The sequence below is a fragment of the Parasteatoda tepidariorum genome, chromosome 3 (assembly GCF_982258835.1).
Source record: "Parasteatoda tepidariorum strain Cologne lab strain chromosome 3, Ptep-v5.0, whole genome shotgun sequence".
Lineage (NCBI taxonomy): Eukaryota > Metazoa > Arthropoda > Arachnida > Araneae > Theridiidae > Parasteatoda > Parasteatoda tepidariorum.
In genome coordinates, this window is record NC_141757.1 from 71,254,465 (window position 1) to 71,272,147 (window position 17,683).

Genomic DNA, 17,683 nt, shown 5'->3' on the forward strand with positions numbered 1-17,683 from the left:
GGTAAACGATTAAATGATTTTTTTTTTCCTTGGATGAGGGGCATTTAAAGTTTGCAGTGCCGTCACAGCACGAGAAATGTCTTTCGTAAAGAAAATTTTTTTTTATACTCCAGTCATTATTCTTGAAAGTGGGACAAGTCCATTTCAGGGATGCGCTTAGGGGTGGGGAAACTGGACGATCGCCCAGAGCCGCTTACATTTAGGGCTGCTAAAAATTCAGGACTGTTTAATGGTTATATTACAAGTTTTTCTTTACATTTGTTAAATCTTGGATAAATTTTTACTATTACTCGGATACATAATTCATACGAGTTATTGTAATTTATATTTCCAAATGTGTCTTAAACTAATATGATTAAAAACTTACATATAACAAAATTTAAAACTTATAATAAAATATATATTATTTAACACTTATTTTTGGGGTCCATTGTTATATAAAATAAAACTATGAACCCCAAAACCCAGTTGAATTTTGCTTCTACATCAAATAGAACAGAAGTAAGATGTTTTTGCGGAAGATGCTTAAAAAAAAATTAAAAAAAAGAATATCTATATTAGTTATTAAATTAATAACTGTGTCTTTTTTTACATTTTCTCTCAAAACTAATTTTTCTATTATTTTTTCATTCTAAATTAAATTTCTTAAAATATTTTAGTTCAGAATGCTCGAAATTTTGAATGAATGTTTTCAATACATATAGTCTAGGGTATGAACTACAGACTAGCGGATTAAACCACTTTTTTAATTTACAGCTACAATAAAAATAATTAATCACAATTTTTGGTTTCTTTTGAAGAATAACTTTCTATATTTGTTATAAAATATCTAAATATTAATATTATGTCTAATCCTTAGTTTATTCTCCAAGCTGAATTTTTATGAGTATTATAAAGCAAGAATAATGAAATAATATAATTTTAAAAAAGCTATGTGATTTTGAAAAAAAAAAGTTCCATCTTTGGCCTGTTTTCACATATATTTCCTTTTAAAAAAATTTTTTCTTAGTTTATATTCATATCATGTTTTAGAGTATAATGTATACATAAATTTAATAAAAAATTTCAAAATTCTGTCTGCGAAGGTACTCTGGTAAAGGCTGTGATAATAAGCCATTAATATCAAATCTCATTGAAAATAAATCTTTTATTCATAGAATTAAGGATAAAGCTAATAAATATATATATATATTTTTGGAAGAGCTTAAATGTAGATAAGAGTGTAACTTCTAAATTATAATTTTTCATTATTCATTTCACATTTTAAAGTGCTTAATTTAATATGTAAAATAATTTGCTGTTTTATAACCAATAAATATATTTCGAACAAATTTATTACGAATAAATATATTTTATTACCAATAAATAATAAATAAATATATAACACCCGAGAACCTCAATCATTCGAAGCTTTAGACTTATACCACTTTCCAAAAAGACTTATTGCATTTTCATACATAACAGAACATTTAACAGTCTTAGATTAAATAAGTAAAAATATCCTAAGATGAAATATCCAATATCTCATCTTGTCAATTTTATCTCATTTATTTTTAGTATTTGTCAGCTTTTGATAAGAAAAAAAAATAGATTGAAAATTTTTGCAAGTATTGCATTTTAAATCTAATTTGCATGCTATAGCATTTAAATCGATGGGGAAGTTTGGAAGAAAAAGTTTATCGAGATAAAAATAGCTGAAACACACAGAATGACGATGAAGTGCAGAACATAAAAACAAATCTATCAACTTTAGATTCTTTTAATAACCTGGAGAGAAAAAAAGTATGTAATCAATAACAGCAAATTTTAAGTTTCTATTCTTCACCTTTTTTTTTTTAAATTTTGAAAAAGTAATAGAATGAAACGTAAGGTTTATGAATTATGATTTATGCTTAGAAAGTTCCTGACCTACATGTAAGCATAATAATTAACGCAGTTTATTTTACCAATAATAACCAAACCTCTAGTTTTAAAAAAATTAACCAATGACAGGATTCAAAAATTACATTGCTTGGCATACTGAAGGAAAGAAAAAATTCCGAAATTTTTTTTCTTCTCTGCTTTGCATTAGGATTTTTAAAGGATTGAATTAAGCGTTAGTTAAATATGTATTACTATTTGCAAAGTCAAAATTGCATGCAATTAAGTAGGAATGCCAGTGTAATTTCTTTTTAAAAGAAAAAATTGAAATATGAATGAAATTGTTAATGACGTCAATGCCGCTTATGGGAAATGATGAAAAACTATTGTTTTATGACATTTGAAAATAGCAAACTTGATAACTTAAATTTTATCGTATTATATTTAATTTATACTTTGTTAGGTGTCACTATTAGAATTAGGTAGATAATTTTTTAACATCTTATTTTAAAAGAAAATTTACTTTTTTCATATTGAGGAAACTGTAATCAATGATATCCTTTTGAACTGGATACACTTACTTGAGCTAAATTAAATTTTTAAAAGAAAATAAATAGTAAAGAAAACAAAATAAAGAAAACAAAAAACCATCTTGAAAATTAGTAAATTCTATATATTTTTATATAAAAATATTTTTAGATTATAGAAAGATTTTATATAAAGATTTTTAGATAAAATAGAAGCATCTATTTTTATTACAACTGAATGTATTTATTACATATTACTTTAGTTATTACATCTGTATATTGAACTTTATGTACTACTGCTTTCAGTTACTTAGAAAGTAATATCAACCATCTTGGTCTTTATGTAACAGCTGATTGCTCAAACAAGTATACTAAAGTACTTTTAGTATCTGGTGAATAAGTGAAAAAGAGCACAGATCAAGAAGTGATCTAAAAAGAACTACAAGAGCTGCTCTGCGTGTTGGTAAGCAATAATTTGACTAGTAAACCCTTAGTAATATTAAATGTTGTTAAGTGTTTAGTGTATATCTGCTTATTTATGATTTTTTTAAAATATATTTTTTGAACAATCAATTCAACATTCTATAATATTGCAAACTAGATCTCTGAATATTATCTATTATTTTCTTCAACACCATAGATAATTTGTCAACTCCATTGATAATTAGACAGTATCACAGGTAGTTTATCAATTATCGAAACAAAACACGACAATAAAAATACTATAAATTATACTTTCTATATAATTCCAAGAAATAAGAAATAATTATAGAATAATGATGAACTGAGGAATGAAGATCAATTGCTTTTATTATTAACTACAAGAGGAAAAAATCTTTAGTAATCTTACAATATACATTTGTCATAAACAAAAAGTCTATTTAATGAAGCGAGATTCATTTTTACAATATCTTTTAATAAAGTATTCTTGGGCACATATTTCTAGTTGTGTTAACAGGTTTACAGTTGGAGCCATCTGAGCAGTATGTGTTTGGTAGTTACTACCTGCAAATGAAAAACAAAAGAAACGAGATATTTATAAAATTTAACGGAACAAAAAATAAATGATATTTATTTAAAAAATATTGAATATTGTACCCATTGCTGCTTTTTTCTGCCCATACACAACTTTTCCATCAAATTCATCACTTGGAACTCTGATATCTGGATCAACTTGTTGTATAGTACAATTTAAGTGTTCTTCAATTTCACCCAAATACTAAAATAAGATATTCAAATTTATTAACTTTAATTTGATCGATTGTAAATAATTGTTTGAATTCTTAATATTTTGTAATGAATAAAAAGAGAAGAAGCACTGAAATTAGTACAAGATTAGGATTTTAAATAAAGCAATCTAGCAAAAAGAAATTAAAAAGTTATCTTGAAATATAATGGTTTGAAAATAAATGCATAAACAGTAATTTTATATATACCTGTGGTTCATTATACCATATGCAACATCCACCTTGATCTGTTAATCTAGTGTTCCAGCAATTTCTACCTCTATTAGAGCAATTGGAATGATACCAAACCTTAAAAAGGTACAAACAATCTTAGAAATAGAATTAAAAAAAAAACAATTTCAAAAGATAAAAAGAATGTATTAAAAACATTGCAACTAAATAACTTAGAACTAATTAAAAATAATTTGTTACCTTTTCGGGAACAGCAGCCACTAAGGATATTGCCAAGCCCATTCTGCATGAAATTAAAAAGATATAATTTAGCAATCTTTAAAAAAGTACATACCCAATAAGTTATTATATGAACCCCATGGTTCATATAAGATTCATAACAAAAAATAAACAGTAAGATAATAATTTTTTATTATTGTCAAACATATACAAAAGGTTTATATGAAAAAAAAATTCTAAGAAAATTCAAAATTTTGCTCAGAAAAACTATTATTGAAAAGATCATACATCATAACTGTACTCTCTTTTTAAGTTTTGCCTGCCTAAATAAGTTTGATCTACTTACCGGTCTATTTTAAGCTTCATGGATTTGTTGACATTAATCATGATTTGGGCAATCATGATATTAATAGAAATCATTATCATTAGCAGTGTTATCAGTATTATGGAAAACAATGAACACATTGAAACAATTCAAATTAGTAAGCATTGTAATTCATAATCCCTAATTATATGAACGCAAAGCTCCACAAATGATTAATCAAATTAATATTTATCTACCTAGAATTATTTTATTATTTTATCTTAGTTTTCTAGGGTTTGCTGGTATTAAACAAAGTTGTAGTAATTGGTATTTTAATAGAAATTATTCTTACTTGTAGTCTAAGACTGTGAGAAAATGATAAATATAGTGGTACAATTACAGTAAAAACTGGTTATAATAAAACAGCATAATAGTAATAAAAGTTCATGCAAGCTTCTTAATACACAAAAATATAAACTTATTTTGTATATTTACCTACCTTCCTTTTTATTTTGTTTATTTGTATTAAAAAACACATTTAGAGGGCACTTTTCATGCATGATTATAACATGTTAACTAAGAAATTTTTGTTAAGTCTTCATTAACAGATCAATTCTTTTACTAAAAAAAATTTTCTAACAGCATTCAATATTTGGATTAAAGTAACTTCATAATTGTTCTTAATTTCACTTTTTGAAACAACATTTACTAAGTTTCCATGATGCATCATGTTTAATCCTCCAATTGAATTCATTTTTTAAGAGACTTGGTCATATTGCTTTACAAAACCAAAACTTGACCAATAGTTTAAAAGTTTTATAAGGAAGTCTATGTTCTTTTCTCGATAGTACTCAGACCATATGAGTATTATCATAAACTAGTAACTAATGCCATAAGAATTTTTTTTAAAAAAAATAGTAAAATGTCTAGTCCCTGGCAAAATATATGACAATCAGGTATTTTACGTAAGCTGGGCTCAAATAAATTAATTTTTAAATTATTTTTTATAACAAAATGGCTATGCCCCCCCCCTTTTTTTTAATGGCAGGCAATGAACTTTCGCTCTTTTGCCTCCAAAGATGTCGAAAGTATTGCTTTTTAACGTTATTTGTTGGGCACTTGTGAACTTAAGTCACGGAGGCGAGCAACATTATCCATGCCACACTGCTGCAGATACCCATTCACAGGATCGGCCACATTCACACATCACAGAATAGAGAACAGAACACAGTGAGACCAGAAAAAAAAAAATGATAAAGTTGAATTTGCTTGCAAATGGCTAATGGAAAAGTACCAGAATTTATTAATAAGATTATTGATAAAATTAAGTTTAAAAGATTAATTAAGATTAACTTAAAATCATAAGAAATTAAAAACAAATTTGGAATATAAAAATAGCATAAACTAATACCTTTCTGCTCGTCCAACTCTACCAATTCTATGAACATAATTATTTTTTTCATCTGGTAATGTAACGTTTATCACTAGAGAAAAAAATTTAAAACAATGATTTTCCAATAAATAATATGCTAATTAATACAGTCAAGCTTACAATACCTAAATACCTGTTTAGCTAATATAAGCTTAAAATAAAATATTTTTAAACAAAAAATATGCACTTTTAATGTTTAATACATTGAAATAATTAGATTACTTAGTATTTAATCATGAAAAAGACAAATCCTTATTTATGTTCAGTAACTAAATCATGTGGCTTAAATCTATTGTGAAAAACCTTAAATCCCAATTGTAATGTAAATTTTGAAAGGGTGGCAAAACATTTATGTCTAAATTAAGTAGATTTTCAATTCGTTAGTTACCATTTTAGTTTAAAACATCTTAACTGCAGAATTTTATATTCAAATACAAATATTTTGACTAATAATCAAATGTTCATTATATTATATTCAATAAAAAAAAATTGATTACAATAAATAATCTCTAAAAATGAAATAATTCTGATACCACTTTTTACCCTTCGAAAGTATTCAAAGCAGCATCTCAAAAGATTTTCTTTAACTAAAGGGTTAAATAAGACATTGGAATAATTGTTCTTAAAACTGAAAATCATGAACATATTAAAATACTATACAATTTTGATGATCGAGTCTGTAGTATATTTTTTATTAAATAAATTCTGATTATATTTGAAGATTTTAGATCTACATACTAAAAATCTGGGTTAGGCCAAACTGGTCCCTTACAGACTTTCTAGGAATACCACAATGTTCAATCATTCTAAGTTTTAATCAAACTTAAAGAATTGAAAAAATATTTACAAAATGTAAAAACCTAGCTTACTATTATTCACAGTGAAGTATAAAGGAATTTTGGAAAGTATAATAGAACTTAGATTGATACAGAGATCTTTTGAATAATTTATCATTTTAAGAATAACAAATTCCCTATTTTAAAAGCAAAGCTGTAGACAAATTTCTTATAAATATATTCAGTAAAATTCATCTGTATGCCTTATCTTTAATTATTTATTCTTAAAAAGTGACAGCATTTCGTATCAATTTTTAATGTCCCTGGTGTAGTCAAAATACAAAATAGTTCTAGTGATAAGTTTTAAACTTAGGTTTGATAATCTTCAGATTATTGATATAAGTTGAATAATTTTTTTTAAAACTGGAAAGACAGCTAAAGTGAGGAGCATTTTATAAAACTTAATTAACATTTTTTTAAATTTTTTATATTTTGAGGCTTATCACTGTCTCAAAATAATGCCTCAATTTTTGAACAAAAAGTCATTACTGGTATATATGAAGTCTGCTACCATATTTTTAGTTCTATATGTTTAAGAAAATTAAAAAATACTGAATGTGAAGAAATTATTAATCTTAAATACACAAAGTCATATTTATATTAATTAACTTAATCAAATTAGTACAATAGGTAGAAAACAGGTACAATATTTTTTCCTCTGTGTGTTAATGAAAGCAAATTGCACTACCTACTGAGTTTAGGGTCAACAATTACAAAGTTAATAAAATTAAATAAAAAATTTGAAAATGATGAGAAATTTTAATATTTCTTGGGTAATAAAATTATAATTCATCATTAAAACCAGTATAAAGAGCATTTGGGAATATGCTAAAATTTACAATAACTTTATTTAAAAGTTTTACAAAAGATACAAAACACACCTGTATACTAAATTTAAAACACCAACATACAATTTTTTAATATTCTTTTTATTCAAATATTGCTTTTAAATAATTTAAAAGGAACCTAAGAAGGTTATCTTTAGACATTTTTATCTTAATGAAAAGGAAGTTTACTTTAAAACTCAAACTTTTTCATACATGATAACTTTATTCTTACTCTACACAATTTAAAATGAAATAAAATACTCATATTTTTTGTATTGTATCATACAATAGCGTATAACAGTTTTATAATAATAAATGACATTAAAAAAAAAATTTTTTTTTAAATAATCTACAAAAATAAAAATTTTTAAAAATATTTTATTGATATTTATCTCATTACCATATGGAACTCCAGAAACATCTATACCCCGGGCTGCTACATCAGTGCAGATTAAAAATTTAACAGATCCTTTCTATTAAAAAAGAAAAGTAGATTTCAAAGAATTATCATTTTTGAATAAATAAAACAGGGGAAAATGATAAAATAAAGATTTTTTCTTTTAATTTTTTTATCAATCCACAGAAAGAAACAAAGAAAAAAAATCACAAATTCCTTAAAAAAAAAAAAAATCACATTTAAATTTAATTACTTTTAATTTGATTATTTTTAACATGTCATCATTAAATAATAAAACTATAACAATTAAAAAAGTTATAACAGCAATGTCTGAAATGAAAAACTATCAGTGAATTATTTACAAGCATTAAACAATATATTAAACCATATTTTATTTGAAATAAATGACTTTATTTCAAATAAAGTCATTCATTTCAAGTTTATATCTATACATATATATATATATATATATATATATATATATATATATATATATATATATATATATATATATATATATATATATATATATATATATATATATATATATATATATTAAAAAACTTTTCAATACATAAAGAATTACTTAAAGAACATAACCCAACCTTAAATTTTTCAAGATTTTCTTTTCTTTCAGCTGGCTTTCTATCCCCATGTAGACATACACAGGAATAAGTATTATTTTTATTTCTTGCTCCTATAAATAAAAATTTACGAAATTTTGCAATATTTAAGTTTTTACAAAATTCTTCAAGAAATTATATAAAGAATTTTGAATTTCAAGAATTTTGAAAATGAGTGAAAAAATTCATTTAAAAATTCATAATATTTTTAAAAAATAAGTAATAGATTATTAACTAAAATAAATTTTCAGAAATCTAATCTTTTTTTAAACAACTTGCTTAATCACTATCCTTTTAAAATGCTTTTTAATAAACAAAAGAGCATGTTAATCAGTGTTATTTAAATCAACTTATTTTTTATTACAACTATTCAACTTTTTTTTAAAACTATTACATATTCAAAAAGCTCTTCAGAATAAAAATGTTCACATTTTTTTTTTTTTTTTTTGCATTGATTTTTTTAAATATTTTTTCTTAATATATTGCTGCACTAATAAATTTTTAATTAAGCACTTGATGCACAGTAAATTCTAGACTCTCTAAAATGGCAATTTAAACTCTTATAATTCTTTTTAATTTTTCAGAATATTAATGAAGGACAGAATGAAAATTCAATAAAAAATTTTCTTTTAAACTTAGATAGCCATAAAAAGCAGTTACGGAACATGTGGTTTTCCACAAATTATGATGGTGATGAAAAACCTGTCAATTCTTAATTTTAAATCATAGTCTTCATTACCACATTTTACTTTAATATTGTAAATATTTCAGAATGCATACAATTGTGCAAACCCACTTTTTTTTTAAAAAATTGGCGTATTTTAGATAATTTAAAATTTTAAAAAAAATTACAGAAAAATTAAAAAGAAAGACTGTAGGCTATTCAGTCAAAATCTCATGCAAACAAAATATTATAAAATAGCACAGGCAGAAATTCCCTATAAGCAAAGAAAGAAATTTTACATTACAAGATTTTGTTTAAAAAATGGTGGATACAGCAAAAGTGCCCAGAAACTTAAGAGTGCTAATTCAAACTGACATCTGGATGATAAGTTGAGGTAAGCAAGTTCCTTTTTGTGACTATGGTTTGGAAAATGATCAAATTAAATGAAAAGCTGATTAACTTTAGCAAATCTTAAGAAAAAAACAACATAAAGCTAAAATCTTTTATGTTTAACTGGAAAAAGTACAGCTGGTACAAAACAAATCTCCATGCAAAGAACAAAATTGTGTACTAGGACGGAGTACAGCAACTGAATTTAAGACTCATTATGTACATGTGATATATGTATTTATTTTGCTTATCCATAAACTAAATTACTCTTCAAAGAGCTTTAAAGATGTAAGAACCAGGGAAATGATTTGTTGACGAAAAGTTGCACTTAAAGCATCGATTGAATAGTTAAGACAATTGAATAGTTTAAGACACTTCTGAGCTCGAATTTGTAAAAATATGCAGGTTTGGACCACACTAGAGATAATTCTATCAAAATATTTTTACATCAGATTTCTGGCTCTTTAATAATAACTTCTCAATCATTTCAAAGTATCAGATAATTATAAAGGAGACACAGACTTGCAAAATATAATAACTTAACTTATTGTAAAATATAATATAAAACTATATGAATAAAAGTTTGTTGTATAATATTTAGCCTTTCTGTAAAAATAAATAAGCAAATTCTACAAAATTATAGAACTTACATTAATTTAGATTTTCACAAAAATTGTTTAAATAAACAATGTTTGATTAGATATAACATATCAATCTAAAACCTACCTCCACCAAGTGCATTCAAATGATTTTCCATATTATCGCAATCTATTTTTGTGCGACAAAATATAATGCCTTTATCCATTTTATGTTCATTAATGGCAGTAATGACATATTCTCCTTTTAATAGCTTCACAGCTTCTGACAATGATTCTAGAGTGGATTTTTTACGATGAAATATCAGTAACATTAACACAATCAGTAAACAGTGACAACAAAAATTAAACAAGATACGTCAAAATTAAACCTTAATTTTTTCTCCACCTTAAACACAAATTAATGTAGTCTTAATTTCAGCTAAAGTTGCATATAATGACAAAATTGAATATTAAATTTTTACATCACACTTTAATATTAGAATCTGATTTTTTTTACAAATATTGAATAAAAAACTGAAATCTCATTAATAATAAAATTTTTAAACAAAATTTTTTAAAAATAAATAAATGAAAATTAAACAAATAAGGACTTATTTGTTAGTGTACTCTAACCACTAAACACATTTCAGTTATTCAAAATGTGTTTATTATCTCATTTTATATGCTTTTTTAAAAGTTGGACCAAACTATCTCAACCATAGTATTCTTCAATTATATTTTCTCATCTATATGGCAGAGTTAAATCATTATAGGGGAAAAATTAAGCCAAAAAAATTACATAAATTAAGTAAAGGCTAAGCAAAATTGTCTAATACTCTGATGAACTGATATCTAGCCATAAATTTTAAAAACTTGAACTAATACAGTAAACTTGAAAAGTTATTTTTAAAAAAATATAATTATAATTGTACATAAATTGTGAAAAATAAATTTTAAATGTTTATCGACTACTGTTTTTATTACTGTTCCCACAATATTGAGAGTTACTTAAAAAAGTCTGTTAAAAAGATGAATTCTTCAATATAACATATTCAATACATATATTTATTTCACTTTTCATTATAAAGTAACCATCAAAATCAAAGCATAAAAACGCTATTAATCATTTTGCACTCACCGGGTGTATTTGATCCAAATCTTACATTATCTTTAGCATGGACTTCATCAGTCTACAATTACAGGGAGAAAAAAAAATCAGATTGGCAAATATACAATTAATGAAATTCACCTAATATAATATTTTGAGATTTATTGCAAATAAAATTTTTTGATAGTAAGTCTAAAGAAATATTACCCTATAATAATAATACTGTAACTTATTAACATACCGTGAAACAATTGGGTAAAATAGAGTATTACAAACTCTTTATGGAAACAATCATAATACTCAAGACTTCAAAATTTACAAATTGGGAGGAAACAACAATATTTTTTTTTATTTCCAAAAATTTCTTCCAATTTAAAATATTAATTGATGAAGAAGCTGCTGGGTATAAATTGATAATATATTAATTAAAATTAATATCAAGATAGAAGATAAGATTAAAAAAAAAAGCTTTCAGGTACTATTAAAAGTTGCAAGTAAATTGTTGCAGGATTGCCACTCAAATCTGGAAAAAAAATTCCCTGTGTTTTCCCTGAACTATTATACACAATATATTAAAAGGAAACAACAATTACTGTGCTCTTTTGCGAGCTATATAGGGCGAACTATATTTATTAGTTTTAATTGGTGGGAAAACAGCTGAACATATTTAAATAATGTTATAGTAAGTGAAATAGTTTAGTATAGCTGAAATATCATGGCTAAATATCCCATAGATTACGCTTTGATTGGGTACCATTTTTTAAAAGACAAAAATAAGAAACAAAATTCCCTGTATTTTCCCAGTTTGCAAGGAAAAAATCAAAATTCCCTGCATTTTCCCTGTTATTTTAGGTGATTTTTAAATTCCCTGTATTTTCCACGTTTTCCCTGTTCTCCATGTAGAGTGGCAACCCTGTGTTTTACTCTCCAAAATTTTCACTGTATTTTTTAAGCATCATAATGTAGCAAACAAAATTTAAGTTTGCAAATTTTATGAGTGAATAATACATATCTCCAAATAATAAAAAGTACTCCAAAAATATAATCATGCTTTTGAAAAATGGAAAAAAAGGAGAGCTTATTTTAGGCATAATTAATACAAACAAAGAAAATGAATGAAAAATACATATAACCTTGATAGGTCTTTTTAATTCTCTCCAGGAAAGATCTTTTCTTGGATCAACAATGCAGACCTTTAAAAAAAATACATAAGAATTGATGCATGCAATTGTATTTAAAAACATTCAATTTTGTATGAGTAGTTAAGTATAAGTTGAATTCTAGAAAACTATAAATAAAATGAAATTTTTCATAAACTTACAACATGATGGACAGTTTCAGGAACACTATCTTCTCCTTTTAAGTCAACCCAAGTTGGGAAATGCATAAGCCTTTCCTGTAACAAATAAACGTTTTTTTTTCCAAGTAATGAAAATATGTCAGAATATTCATCTAATATGTAAAAACTCAAAAGCTAGCAAATTTTAAAAAAATTAAAAAAATTACATGATATAATAATAAAAAAATATCAATTATTAATATTAAATCAATACATTATTTTTAATATAATCAAAACTGATACAATATTGATAAAATTAAAAACATTGATTTAATAATATTTTAAAATACAAAGATTAGGATTTATTGTAAAGTGAATAGTGTAAAACTATGTATTAAAAATATCTAAAAAAGTTTAAGTCAAGTAAACAGCAGCAGAAAATTTACTAATAAGCTGTGAAAATTTTATTTCGTGTATAAATTAGCACGTAATTTGAATAGACAAGTTTTAATTTTAAACAAATATTCATTAAAATATTACTCACAGCAAGTTTCTTTACATCAAACGAATGCAAGGTAGCAGAACAAACAACCATCTAGAAAATTATGTATTAAAATTATCCTCAAAACATAATTACTTTCAAATGAATTAGTAATAAAACATATCGTTTTAGTGAATATACCTGCAATCTTTTTCCATCAGGAGTTATCTTTGGAATTTGTTGATGAATTCCATTAATTAAATCATTGTATCCCGCTTGGAGTAAACCATCCTAAAATAATAGTTAACAGGCTTAATATAATTTAACAAAATTACTTAACTTGCATAAAGAAATAAAATGATTCTGAAATTTACTAAAATTAATGGGGGATTATTTGGAAGGAATATGGAATCAAAGATTTACTTGAATCATTTTTTTCTAAATATGTAATATACGGAGTGAGTAGTTTGAAATTAAGTCCTTTGCGGTTTTGTTACACAAAATTACCCATGAAAGAAAAAAAAACATTACATAATATTTAAAAAAATTAAAAAAAGAAAGAAAGAATTAAAAAAATTAAATAAATAAAAAGTTATATAGCTTATTATAAAAAAAAATTTATGCAAATCTGGACCAAGCTAACTTTATTCAAACAATAACAAATTATGATAAATATTAAAAATTTCAACTCACAGCCTCATCCAACACAAAGAATCGGACCTGCAATAAAAATATGTATGGGTTTTAGATATTTAAATAAACATCAGTTTTTAAATTAAATTTACATGGTAAATTAATATATTTTAATCAGCATTTTTCTTAATCTAGAATATGCATATTTCTGATTATTTAATGAAATAGTTAATAAGCAGAATACAAAGTAAAAAGATTTTGTGGGGGAAAAAAACTATTTGTAGCTTTAAGTTCTATTTTCCACACTAAAATACATTTATGGCAAAAAAAACATTGTAATTATTAATTAAAGGAATTAGAGATATTTAACTATGTTGTTGATGTTCACCAATTTTGAATAATTACTATTCATATAAATAATAATTTACCTGAGAGAGAGACAGTTGCCCAGTTGAAATTAAATCCTCTAATCTACCTGGAGTAGCCACAACAATATCAATCTATGAAATTAAGGTAAAAATCAATAGAGGTAACAAAAGATAAAAAATTAACAGAGGACCAATATATATTATTTTGAGGCCTAATACGATTCACTACAAAATTATGGAGGCAAAAAAAATTAGGTGCAGTATAAAAGAACTAGCTGAAATACTTTCATCTTGTTCAATTTTTAACAAATTATTTTAAACATTTTAAATCATCAATTTTGTAATTAATTTTAAATTTCTCCAAAAGTTTTGTTTAATTCCATTGAATATTTATGAAATTATAGCAAAAAAGCGTAAGGCGAAAAAATTATTTTTTTATAAAAATGTCTATATCTTTATAAATATTAACTCTAGGTTTACGAAAGTTTATGCAATTATTAAAAAGAACAACTAAAGTAATCGATACAAGTTTGCTTGATTTTCCGGCAAAGGGTATTCAAAAATACTTGTTTTCTTTCGCAATTTATTGTATTTCTTTTAAACCTCTGAAAGTTTAAATTTTATTGTTAAGTATGAAAAATTGCATGAACTTAACACCTCTAAAGTTAAAAAATAATTCTTTAAGTATTTTTTGAGAAATTTAAAAAAAATGTCAAAAGCCAGAAAAAAGATAACTCCAGGGCAAAATTACTACAGAAAAATACATTAGTAAAAATTTTGTGGCCAACTTTAAACTTATTCCCCACATATAGGGAAAAAATTAGCAACAAATAAAAAATAATGTAAAATTTTAAATATAAAATAATTAACTAAATATTATTGCCACCTTTACAACTGTGTGGAATGAGCAGAAAAATACTATCATCACATAAATAATCCCATAGTACTCTACCAACATACCAAATCAAGCAATTTTATGATGAGTATGAATGCTTGAAACTTATATTGTTATTAAAAAGATATCAGATGCAGAAATGTAGTCTTAAAATATAAATATTATTTATGGATTTTTAAAAAATCCAAACATACAGAAACCTAAAAGCTGTTGATATTCCTCAAATATAATCTTTCTTGTTTTATCACATCCAATTTTAAATTCTAAAGCATTCATTGAACAAACAGAACTACTTAACCTTTTTCACAGGTGTTCACTCACCCCACTTTGTAACTCCATAATCTGTTCTTTAGCAGCCACACCTCCAATAATAAGCAATTCCCTAGAATTGATGGAAATTAATTTTCAAATATAGCATTAAAAAAATTCAGAAATTGAGGTACTGCACATAAATGCTATTACATATTCAAAGTAATTAAATTAAATGACTTTATAAACTAAGTTTATCACAAAAACAAAAGAGAAATCAATCGTAAAGGGTGCTGCTCTAAATCATGATACTTTAATTAAACAAAAATAATTATATTTATTTACACATAATAACACAGTCTCATATAGAGTTTCAGGTATTCAGATTATAAATTTTTTACACTTTAATACACTTTTGGACATAGAATTCCCTTTATCCTCTTGTTATCTGCCAATGGCATTTAAAATCCTAGCCCAGTATAATAGCCCCACTACATTTTAACAAAAGTTATTATCTAATATGCTAAAATTGCACAATTTGAAACTAACTTTTCATAATTTGTTAAATTATTTAGTAATAATCATAGAACAGTAAGCAATTAGTATAAAGTAAAATTCAGTGGAAAATAAAAAAGTTAATGGCGTGAAATACGCCACTGCACATTTATCATACTATTTACTAATTCACAAACATAAAATTGAAAACTAATCATTGGATATCAAAAGTATTTTGTCTGATAATTATTGCAGTAAGCTGCCTATTCATGTAAAGCAAATGATATTGAAAGTAATCACACAGGTATTCTGACTAAAATTTACTAGCTTTTATATATAAATATATAAAAAAAAAACAATTTTAATAATTAAAATATTCATTAAACATACATAAGTAAAATTTATAATATTTTAAAAGAACTACATTATTTAAGATAAGAAATTGACAAATAAATAAATGTTAATTGGCTTGGCTTCAAATATTTATACTTCTTACAAACCCAAATGCATAAACACTTTATGACTTTTAATAAATTAATTTTGCTATTCATTTCATTTAACTGTAGTATGTTAGTCACGGTTTTAGCAATAGAGAATAATTCCATACTATTTACATTCACCTCATGATTAAAAATAAATAAAATGATGAAATTGGTCTCCACACAATAATCAATCTTTTTTAAAGTCCTTCCATACTGACGGACACAAATTGTATCTTTATTTCCCAACTATTATCTACCAATTTGAAAATCATCATATAGCTAATACACTACTCAAAATAAAATTTGCCTCGTCAGATAAAAACATACAACCAAGATTAGTAATAAATATACAATAAAAATAGTAACACTTAAACATAAAAGATTTAATTACCTAACTTTTGGATCCTTAAGATGTTTCTGGAAGTTTTGAATACACTTCAAAGTCTAAAGATAAAACAAAAAAGAATTATTTTCTTTGGAAATTACACAGAAACAAGTAAAAATTCAATGAAATGGAATTAGATGGAATTTTTCTTGACTATAAATGTACAATTATAAACAAATTAAACTTAACTAAAATTAAAAAATTTATTCAAGTAGTAGGTATAATAATAATAAAAATAATTTCTAATTGCATTAAAAGTTAATTTTTAATTAAAAAAGCATTTAATAAAAAATTAGTAAATAGAACAGACATTAAAAATAAGTGCAATATTTACAAGAAATTCATATGTACATATTGTAAGTTTTTAATTTATTTTACATTTCCTTGTACTATTTTAGTTTAAATGCAATTAAGAAATATGATTAATAGTTACCTGCTCAGCTAATTCTCTAGATGGCTGAAAAAGAAAAATTTTCATGTGTACAGCAAAAATTGAATTATAAGAAATAATATCAAGTGATACAGAATAATACTAATTAATATATTACACTTTCAAACTGTACACAAAGAAACCAGCGAACTGTACACTACAGTGTGGGGAAAAAAAGAATGACTCTGAATTACCTTTAATCTAATGATTCTTCAGGTTCTAGGACAAAATGTTAATGGTTCAAAAGTGTAATCTCAAATATGCTAATTAATTAGAGCAGGCCATATTTTAAGTTACAATATCAGATATATGCAAAAAATAAACATAAAAAGACTAACTTACCACTTTCCTGACTAAACTATTACAGCCATTTTTCATTTAACTGAGAAAAAATTTTATTTCAGAGAAAGTACGCTTTTGTGCTTGGGTTTATAACTTAAAGTACTAATCAATTAACATAATGCGAGTTAGCCCCACCATTAGTGATGCAAGTTAGAAAATGAAAATCTAATCATTATGGATGTACCGCAGTGCGCCAAAGAAAAAAAAACGGACAACCCTAAATAACTTTTGATCTAATGATTGGGTCTTCATGTTCTAGGACTCAATCTTAATGGTTTGAGAGGTGACCTCAAATATGTAAATTAATTAGTGCAGACGATATTTTAAGTTACGAAATCAGACACAAAAATGTACTTTCTCTGATTAAACACACCCTTTCTTGACGAATCAGGAATTCTGACCCTTACCCTATAGTACTCTCAATCTGGAAAATCTGGTCCTCATAGTTTAGTCAGGAGAGT

At 24.6% G+C, this 17,683-nt stretch overlaps 1 protein-coding gene across 1 annotated transcript in view; it reads right to left on the bottom strand.

The window, feature by feature from the left end:
- Positions 1-3,179: 3,179 nt before the first annotated feature.
- Positions 3,180-17,683, bottom strand: part of Ddx1 (ATP-dependent RNA helicase Ddx1) — a 47,300-nt gene continuing 32,796 nt past the window's right edge. The window contains exons 15-32 of the mRNA XM_087159512.1: positions 16,884-16,907; positions 16,457-16,509; positions 15,161-15,221; positions 14,005-14,076; positions 13,637-13,663; positions 13,145-13,234; positions 13,007-13,057; positions 12,505-12,579; positions 12,317-12,376; positions 11,214-11,265; positions 10,224-10,370; positions 8,426-8,517; positions 7,824-7,896; positions 5,740-5,812; positions 4,046-4,088; positions 3,824-3,922; positions 3,486-3,606; positions 3,180-3,392 (exon numbers count right to left, since the gene is read on the bottom strand). Coding sequence (XP_087015638.1) covers positions 3,265-3,392; positions 3,486-3,606; positions 3,824-3,922; positions 4,046-4,088; positions 5,740-5,812; positions 7,824-7,896; positions 8,426-8,517; positions 10,224-10,370; positions 11,214-11,265; positions 12,317-12,376; positions 12,505-12,579; positions 13,007-13,057; positions 13,145-13,234; positions 13,637-13,663; positions 14,005-14,076; positions 15,161-15,221; positions 16,457-16,509; positions 16,884-16,907 — 1,341 coding nt within the window. The 3' untranslated portion in view covers positions 3,180-3,264. The remainder of the gene's footprint in view (positions 3,393-3,485; positions 3,607-3,823; positions 3,923-4,045; positions 4,089-5,739; positions 5,813-7,823; positions 7,897-8,425; positions 8,518-10,223; positions 10,371-11,213; positions 11,266-12,316; positions 12,377-12,504; positions 12,580-13,006; positions 13,058-13,144; positions 13,235-13,636; positions 13,664-14,004; positions 14,077-15,160; positions 15,222-16,456; positions 16,510-16,883; positions 16,908-17,683) is intronic.